The 9518-nt window shown below is 36.4% G+C and overlaps 2 protein-coding genes and 1 non-coding gene across 4 annotated transcripts in view; 2 read left to right on the plus strand and 1 right to left on the minus strand.

Annotated features, from left to right (window-relative positions):
* Positions 1-6429, minus strand: part of LOC147316095 (SH3 and PX domain-containing protein 2A-like) — a 62586-nt gene extending 56157 nt beyond the window's left edge. For both annotated transcript variants that reach the window (XM_086259293.1, XM_086259292.1), the window contains exon 1: positions 6110-6429. In XM_086259293.1, coding sequence (XP_086115419.1) covers positions 6110-6181 — 72 coding nt within the window. In that variant the 5' untranslated portion in view covers positions 6182-6429. The remainder of the gene's footprint in view (positions 1-6109) is intronic.
* Positions 694-4902, plus strand: LOC147316096 (N-acetyllactosaminide beta-1,3-N-acetylglucosaminyltransferase 3-like). The gene is made up of 2 exons (XM_086258093.1): positions 694-769; positions 3124-4902. Exons 1-2 carry the CDS (start codon positions 762-764, stop codon positions 4238-4240), a joined length of 1125 nt encoding a protein of 374 aa, XP_086114219.1. The 5' UTR covers positions 694-761; the 3' UTR covers positions 4241-4902.
* Positions 6430-7041: 612 nt separating the features above from the next.
* LOC147316097 (U6 spliceosomal RNA) lies at positions 7042-7149 on the plus strand. The gene has a single exon (XR_015124518.1). It is a non-coding gene; the product is annotated as a U6 spliceosomal RNA (small nuclear RNA).
* The last annotated feature ends 2369 nt before the right edge of the window (positions 7150-9518 follow it).

Genomic DNA, 9518 nt, shown 5'->3' on the forward strand with positions numbered 1-9518 from the left:
GGATTTTTTTAACTGATCCACCCATAATACCAGTTCCAGTGTTATCAAAAATCGAATTTCCCAGAGGAACCCACCCGAGGGATTAATAAAGTTCTATCTTATCTTATCTTATCTTAAAAAGGAAAGGTTTAAGCCTGGTCTTAATAGTAGAGAGAGTATCTGTCTCCTGAATCTAAACTGGGGAGCTGGTTCCACATAAGAAAAGCCTGGAACCTAAAAGCACTCCCTCCCAGTCTACTTTTAAATAATGTTGTCAGGAGAAGGATTTTACATTTGATTCTGCATTTAATGGGGAGCCAATAAAGAGAAGCTAATATGGGAGAAATATGGTCTCTTGTTCTAGTCCCTTTCAGTACTCACACCTCAGCACTCTGGATCAGCTGAAGGCTTTTTAGGAAGCTTTTAAAACAGCCTGTAACGAATTACAATAGTACAGCATAGAAGTAATACACGCTTTAACTACTAACTACTAATCCCAAACTACCAGGAACTGCAGTAATAAAATGGAAATTCAAATTTTAATTTGATGGGCCAACCCCACATTTTTCCCTTGTCACCACTTGTTGACAAGAGACCACAGCCAGTTTCTAAGCCCGTTTGACTGGGGTTTTGCATAGCTTAGTCGCTAGAGCGTTAAGTCTCAGCGATGACGAGCAACACAACCTGAGAAGTTAAACAAGTTTGTGTGCCACAGTGACTCGTATTTCACACAGCTAACTCAGCTATCAGAGGAGACTTGGCCCTCACTTCGGTCAGACAAAATGATCAGGTAATCATTGACTTTTCTGTCATATGCCGTTTGTATAAAGACAATAATGTGCTTTAACCTCCTAGGACCTGGCGTTCACATATGTGGACATCACATTTTGGGTTATTTAGACCAAAATACTGAATTTTGCTTTGCTTTAGGAGGTTAATTTTGTTACAACTTGTATTGGTTTAGACAAGATAAGCTGAGATGATGTTTGAATGAGAACTTTTCTGTCATTCTAAGAAGTCCTGAAAAAGATTCTTAGCTTTCAAATACACTATCACTGAGAGACTCTATTCCTTTACAAGTTAACTATAAGAGGAAATAAAGATAAGTTATAAGTCAAACAATTCTAGCATGATATAATACTAACGCTCTGTGTGTGTGTGTGTGTGTGTGTGTGTGTGTGTGTGTGTGTGTGTGTGTGTGTGTGTGTGTGTGTGTGTGTTGGGGGGGGGGGGGGTTCTGTAGCATTATGATTTATTATTCATTGAATTTGCATTTTATCACAGTTAATAGTTCGCTAGAAAACTTACTGTTTCGCAGACGTTTAGGAAATAACAGTGAAGAAAACAGGATGATCTGCTTCTTCTAGCGTTTCAGTGAAATGGAAGATTGTTTCTAGTGACAATATCCATTTCAGTCTTTGTCACACCTGTTCAAGGTGAAGAGTTCAGGTTATGTTCAAAATGCTGACTTTAAGTAATTTGATTATATGGACATTTTGCATGCAATTTTGTTACATAAGTATAATGTCAAAAGTAAATTTATTAGAATATGATCAAATTAAATGTACTTGATTGGTATATATTCAGTTTATTCCGAACTAATTTTAATGATATATTGTTTTAGTAAAAACACCTTTGATTTGATACATTTCAGTTGATGAAAGTTTTGTTGAGGGCAAAGAATCATGTTTTTGATTGTGAATTTTCTGTAGCTAGTTTTATTATGCTTGTTTCCTTTGTCTACACTGAAGTCAGCAGCAGAATTAGCACATTGTTTTTATTAACTGATTTGGTCAGCTTTTAGGACTTTTAAGCACTTTTACTTTTTAATATACTTCTGTCATTTATGGTGTAACCTAAGAATGGTTACATTTAGTTAGACACAGTTTTAAATGTTTTATTATATAATTACAGAATATCCAGAGCTTTTTGAAAAATGTCAAATAAAATAAAAAATGTTTAATCCGATATAAACCATGACTCCAAAATCTGAATTCCTCCAAAGAAGTTTCAATAAGAGATCAATCCTAAAATGTAACACAACAAAATGTACTGTTCCTATATCAGTTATATTAAGCTATTATTTTTTATTAACCTCCTTATCAAAGAGGACTGCAGGTAGTTGGGGAAATCAAAGATTGAGTCACTCTGATTGACTCCAAGCCCTCTAGGACGAATTTTTGTCATTTTTGCAAATAACAGCTGTGTAATTTAAAGTCAGAAATATTATCAACAAGCTGCAATCAATCCAAGTCAGTCTGTGCCAGTGAGTGCAACTCCTCTGCAATACATCTCTTTGTAATAGTGGACTCGAGTCAGCTGGGCAGTAGCTGGTTAATTCTGGCTATACTCCTGTATAAAAGCAAGGTTGCCTGGTAGTTTGATAGTATGTCATCACTGGTAACATCAGTGATGTGCTTTTCAGAGGCCTACCTTCAAAGCGTCAAATCACAACAAAAGTTCCCTCAAGGTGCTTTACATTGTAAGGTAAAGACCTTACAATGTTACACAGAAAACAGAAAACCTCAAAATGAATATGACTCCCTACCAGTAGAGATTAATAATAACACATAATTAAATGCAGAGAGGTGTAAAAACACATAGTGAGTGAAAAAGGTGACTGAAGAAGAAACATTTAATGCTTCATGGGATGTTCATCTCCCAGCAGCCTAGACCTAGTGCAGCGTAACTAAGGGAGGATTCAGGATCACCTGATCCAATCCTACCTATATGCTTCATCAAAAAGGAAAGTTTTAAGCCTAAACTTAAAAGCAGAGAGGGTGTCTGTCTTCCAAATCCAAACTAGAAACTGGTTCCACAGAACCAGCCTGAGAGCAAAAAGCCCTAATGGGGTGATACGGTACTATAAGGTCATTAAATTAAGATGGGCCCTGATTATTCAAGAGCTTGTATGTGAAGAGTTGGATTTTCAATTCATTTCTGGTTCAACAGGGAGCCAAGTCAGAGAGACCACACTTCATTTTTAGTTAGTCATGCATTAGACACGGCCTATAGAAACTATGCTATGTATGTACGATATGATATGTTTGTAGTACCTGAATGTCTTAAGGCGTTATTTATTGATACATGCCTGATTGAAATTTCTGTTGAGTGACTATTTATTTATTTTTTCACTGTTTCCAGGGCCGGCCACATCGAAATTGTTATGCTCTTAGGATCACTTCTCTCTATTGTTTTTTTTCTTCAATATTATAGCGACACTGAAATGTTCCGCTCACCAAAACTTGTAAAAATGTATAACAATTCCTATAAATACTCATTCCCAAAATGTGAACAAAACATGGCTGCTGCCAGAATCTCAGGCTTCGATGGTTTCCCTGATATACTTAAAGACTTTCTTTACTATCGTCACTGTCGCTATTTTCCCATGATTCTGGACCTTCCTGACAAATGCGGAGGCATCGAAGAACCTGAAGACATCTTCCTTCTGCTTGTAATTAAAAGCTCCCCCATGCATTATGAACGACGTGAAGTGCTGCGAAAAACCTGGGCTCAAGAGAGGTCATACAAAGGTTTGCGGATTCGAAGGATTTTCATCCTTGGAACAATGGGTAATGACTTTGAGAAAGAGCGATTGAACAAACTCCTCAAAACAGAGCACCAGGAACACAATGACATCCTCCAATGGGACTTTCAAGATACATTTTTTAATCTCACTTTAAAGCAGGTTCTATTCCTCAAATGGATGAAAAGGAACTGTCAACAAGTTAATTTTTTGCTAAATGGTGATGATGACGTTTTTGCCAATACGGACAATATTGTGGACTACCTCCATGGTCGCCGTGAAAATAATGGAAGCCAGCATCTGTTTACTGGTTTTCTGATAAAGAATGGATTTCCTGTAAGATGGGACAGGAGCAAGTATTTTGTTCCATCTCAAGTATATGAAAAAAATGTTTACCCCAACTATTGTGGTGGTGGGGGCTTTCTTTTGTCCAGCTTTACAGCTTTAATGATACATAGCTATTCCAATGCCATTCCACTTTTTCCTATTGATGACGTTTACATGGGAATGTGCCTGGAAAAAGCAAAACTGGCACCAGCACCTCATATCGGTATAAAGACATTCGGATGGTACATTCCCTCCAAAAAAATAGATCAATATGATCCTTGCTATTTTAAAGATTACCTCTTGGTACACCAATTCTTTCCTAATAATATGTACCTTATGTGGCATCAAATAAATGACCCTAATCTGAAATGTGGTGTCACAAATTCGACTAGGACGATCCAAACTTAAACTTACGGTTAGTGATATTGCATTTTATGACTTTAAGTCACAGCAATCATTGAATTATGTAAAAGTTTTAAACTGATATATCACGTTTGCCCATATAGACAGTCAGCCAGACAGCCACTGTTACATGAGTGACATAATCACAAACAGTACATAAAAGATTCAGTACTGATTTTATTTCTGATTTGTTTTTTTGTTTTTTCTTTAACATGTGCGTTGTAAATAAATGTGAATTGAGTTGAGGTAAGTCTTCAGATTGGGAGGTAATCTCCAGCTTTTGAATATAGTCTAAGGGTCGAAAGTGTTTGTCATGTTTTCATATGTTGCAGGTAATCCACAAACACAGTTATGTTCACTGCGAGTAGGCCAAATTCAAGAAAGTGGGTTGGTGCTCGGGGGCACTAGTATTTGAAGTATTCATCTGAAGTATTAATTAATTACTTTTCCTGCTTTAACTGTGACTAGGGATGCACTATTATTTAACCAGTAATGACATTTGAGGTCAGAGTGAAAAAAATGCATTTATTGAAGGCAACTTGTGATTTTTATCTGTTTGTAACGTTAATGCAGTGTAGAATTGAAATACTTTTTAGTTATTTGTTTGTAGAAGTTTTGTTTAAAGTAGGGGTTTGTTTGTTTCAATGGGGCAAAATGTTTGTTAATGAATAACAAACACGAAATAAAAAGGAGACTACTTGTCAACCAAAACGTTATTGTAAAGAGTGATCTGTTCATCCATTAATATGATATATTTAAGTGAATTTGGGTAGTTGTTGTGTAGATATGTATGCTAAGTTTGGTGTTGTGTTAGTTCAAATCCATATTAACCCATTCTAGCCTCAACAAGAAGTAAGGCTCAAAACTTAAATTACAGGTTTGACATCTACAGCATACACATTTGCTTTGTAAATGAGCTCTCCTTTGAGGAAAAAAAACACATCAGTTACCAATGGTCCCAGCTTAACAGAATTTAAATAAAGTTAATCCCTGGGTTAGCTCGTTCTCATCTAACATTCAAACATGAAAACATCACTTTTTCTGCACTTTAGATTGTTAGGTGAACAATGAAAAGCAAAAAATCACTTGGGAAACAGGGCACCACAGTTAGTCTGCATGCCATATACACAATTAAAAGATTAAATATATATGTGTGTAAAAATATAGCTGCAAATCCCTGACTACTACTTTTGCTACGTCTATTTAGACGATGGCGCTGCTTAGGGTGCAGCCCAAGTCTTAGGATCCTCATCCAGCTGGCTGTCACGTATATGTGATTTCAGTTTGTTTGTGTTTTTAAGCCTCAGTGCATGCTGTCGGCTCTGTCAGACGTCAGACACAGTGACACTGTATTTTACAGGCAAAAATAAAATACTGGTGTTTTTCAGGCACGACAGTACAGCACTAAGCAAAAGCTTGCAAGAAGACTATTACTTTAAACATTTTTTAAAACACAATTACTTTAGTTTATTAAAATACCCAAATAAATCAAAGCATCTGATATTTTTTAAATGACCTGATATTAAATCACTGTTGTCAAGTATATACAAAATCAAATGTAATAGGTTGTATCTACATTTCAATCAAAGCCATGTGGTGACAAAAAATACAACGCCTCAGATCACCACAGTCATAAAGAGACATCTTCTGGGTACCATGAATGTCTCTATTTAAAAAATTAAATTAAATTAAAAAAAAAAAAAAAGCACCAGGTCCGTTCAACAGCTGTTTGGTGAAAGTAATGGACCCTCAGAGCAACACTGGCGTCCACAGAGCTGCATAGCATGGGTTAAATTTCCACAGAGACAATACACAATAACTGCACTGGTGATCTACTTGAACAAGAACAGAACAGAGAGAGAGTATACAACTTACATAGTGCTTCGAAGGATTCCTTCTTTTCTGCACGTCCACAACATTTACGTCAAGGAAGGTGCGGAACTGCATCTTGACAAGCGAACAAGATTTGCACCAAACACAATACTACAGTTTGCACCAACGATGTTCACCCATGAAAACTTGGTTGCTTGTAGTAGAAGCGCAAGAAGAAGAAGAAAGAGTTGAGAGGAATGAAAAGAAATAACTTTCCTCTTTCAGGCTTTGGGTGCATCCATGAAATTACAGTGTCAGACGGCCTCGGAGCATCTGGACTCCTTGTGAAACATGACAACGCAATAAAACTGGCGTCTAATCAGACTTCTCCTCCTTCTGGAGGGGCTGCGCCGCTGCTGTTGCCAAAAAACGGGGGGCAGTCTGAGCAGTACGGCGATTTAATATGTAGGCTATGGGGCGGTCCTGCTTCAGCTGGCTGGACACACCACACGGGACCAAGGAGGTCACACTGTTTTCAAACAGGTTCTTGGATTTGTTGGTCATCCCTAAAGTGACTGATAGTTTGGGTGAAATGTGAATAGTGAAAAGACACATTTCCTCTCCATAAATGGGCGATGGGCTGAACTGCTGTATAAGATGAAACATCTGTAGTTTTTTTTTAATGATTTTGAAACGCTTTTTTGCAACAATAAACGTCCCCGACATGTGCTGTCTCTTAACTTCAAGAAAACAGTCCGTGTGTCTGAGCAGGCACGGACATTGACCGTGTTCGCTACTTGCAAACAAACAGGCAATTTGTCTAGTTGGCTGACGCGTATATACTTGTCTAATTTGGCTATCGCTTCCAAGTTATACATTAGATTTCCGACAGCACCTAAAGCAGCCAGCATACCGTTGCTCCCTCCTTGTGGAGACACGAGGTAAAGCGCGAGGAGGAGGTAAAGAGAACAATTCATTATTATTCCCACATTGTGGCGCTGCAGAACGGTAGCACATATACTAAAATTGGAACGATACAGAGAAGATTAGCATGGCCCCTGCGCAAGGAGAACATAAGTGGTCTGTTTGCGTTGTCCTCCTGTCTAGATAAATTTCCTTCCTGTTTGTGCCCTATCCTATAATAAATCTTTCCTTATAATTTATGACAGGTATACTGTTTATAACATCTAGTAACATAGTAACATACAAAAAAAACACAGACATAGATATTTTTGCACCACTTTTTGAAACTGAGTCATGCTGGAACATTTCTCAGTCTGCTCCACAGCTTCATTCCACATACAGTAATTCAAAACCTTTTTTGTGTCGTCCTAATATGCTGCTTTAAAAACAACAACAACAACAACAACAACAACAATAATAATAATAATAAACTGTTTTAAAACTACTTATTTTTACTTTGCACATTTCTGAAGTGACCATATTTAGTAACGCCTTTACATTCCCTCTAGAACAAAAAGGTTTTGTGTCATATGCGAATATTGCTAATGTTGACATATCAGATGTGTGTAACGTAATTTCTATAAATAATGACATTTGTATTCTTAATAGGCTCCCAACATAGACTGAAGTATATTATTTGAATGTTTTGCTCACTGTAGGCAAGTGAAATATTATAATTTTTTGGCTGTTATCAAATTCAGATTAGAGATGAATACTCTGCTATATATTTTAGGCTGTACCACAGCATTATTTCTAATGTAAGTATCAACCAGTTAAAATGCTTTTTTCGGGTTAACTGGTAACTCTATAAAAGTAGTCCACTTTTAATTTTACTGTAGTTTTTACTGTTTAGCTGTTAAAACCAGTGAGAAGTAAAAAAGTGAAAGACAATTTTATTTTACAGTGAAATCCAAAGATGAGTTGTGATGCACTGAGTTTTGTTGCTAAATGTGAAAACTAATGACTAATAAACTAATTAAACTAATATTACCAGGTATTCACAAAATGAAAAATAATAGAATTAGAATAGAATAGAATTCAACTTTATTGTCATTGCTCATGCACAGGTACAGGGCAACGAAATGCAGTTTGCATCCATCCAGAAGTGCTTTAGTGATATAGATATATTACAATATATACTAGCAATAATATAGATATGTAAGTATATTACAGAAATGGGTCTATTATGGTATGTTATAATGTACACGGTATGAAGTATGTTGTGAATAGTATGTACAGGCTGTAGTGAGTACAACTATGTACAAGATATGAACAGGATATAAATATGAAAAACTATACAGAATATGAAATAAATAACTTTACAGAAATCTGAGATATACAGTTATACAGAAATGGGAACTATGCAAGTTGTAAACAGTTGTAGGGTTAAAAAATAAATAAATAAATAAATATTTTTAAAGAAAAAAAAGGGGGGGGGGGAGAATTCTACCATTTTCTCCTCTTTATGCCAACAGGAGGACCACAACTGGCATGCGTGGTAGAGGCGAGGGGGCTGAGCCCGGCTGAGCGGAGCACGTCCTGCTGGGGAGGAAATAGCCGCTACCCAGCTGCGTCAAGCTAACTAGAAATAGACCTGCTGACAGCGGAAATCTATTTTTATCCTCCGACGTAAAAGCGTCCACTCTGTTGTTTTGCTCAAGTCGGACAATAAAACCAGTCTGTTTCTCGTACTCCAAAGTGAACCAGTGAAGCGGACCGGTTCGGTAAAATCACGTTGATACTGCGTTTACGCCACCTATCGTACATTGAAACGCCTAACCATCGAGGTTTAAATTCGGTCTTGTCACGCAGTACCGTCACACAATGTATTACTATAAAATGTGATTATAATCCTATATATTCTATCGTAATATACTTATATTTGATCTAACGTGAATAATGTATGTAAATTATAATTGGTTGTTTATTTAGATGCGGAATATATAGTGTACAAAGCCACAGCAAAAATACATCTTAGCTCAGAAAGGCAGATGTAATATGACATCCATGACCACCTAACTCCAAACGCTATAGACCCTTGTATAGTTATGACGTAGGCAGTCGAAGGTCTATTATAGATTTTCTTTTTGTCTTATAAGTTTAATATGTGAGGGGTTTTTAAAACCCTTTATTGTATTAGTCAACTAAGCTTTTCACCTGGCAGCCATTTTGGTCATTCCTACGGGAAGTTATTCTGGCAGTTATTTTGAAGCATCATCTAAATCAAATGGTATTTTTATTTTAGTAGTCAGTGGGACAGAAAAACTTTTAATGTGTAGTAGTTTTTTTATGTCATTTAAAAGCTATGCTAACTGTATCACAAAACAAGTTTAGAAGTTTGTGGTTTTTTAACTTTTTTCTGACATCAATAATTAAAACAAAATATCGCTACCATTTTTTTTTTTGACGAAATTGAAAAAATAAAGCGAAATAATGTAAATAAAAAGGTCTGCGTAACAGTTGCGTTTTATTTTGAAAGACTTTAGCGGAAATATCGAGAGCTGCGATA

The sequence above is a fragment of the Aulonocara sp. 'chitande type north' Nkhata Bay genome, linkage group LG13, assembly GCF_057382095.1.
Source record: "Aulonocara sp. 'chitande type north' Nkhata Bay isolate Kocher_YH1m ecotype deep benthic linkage group LG13, A_spYH_male_GT1.1, whole genome shotgun sequence".
In the NCBI taxonomy this organism is placed as follows: domain Eukaryota; kingdom Metazoa; phylum Chordata; class Actinopteri; order Cichliformes; family Cichlidae; genus Aulonocara; species Aulonocara sp. 'chitande type north' Nkhata Bay.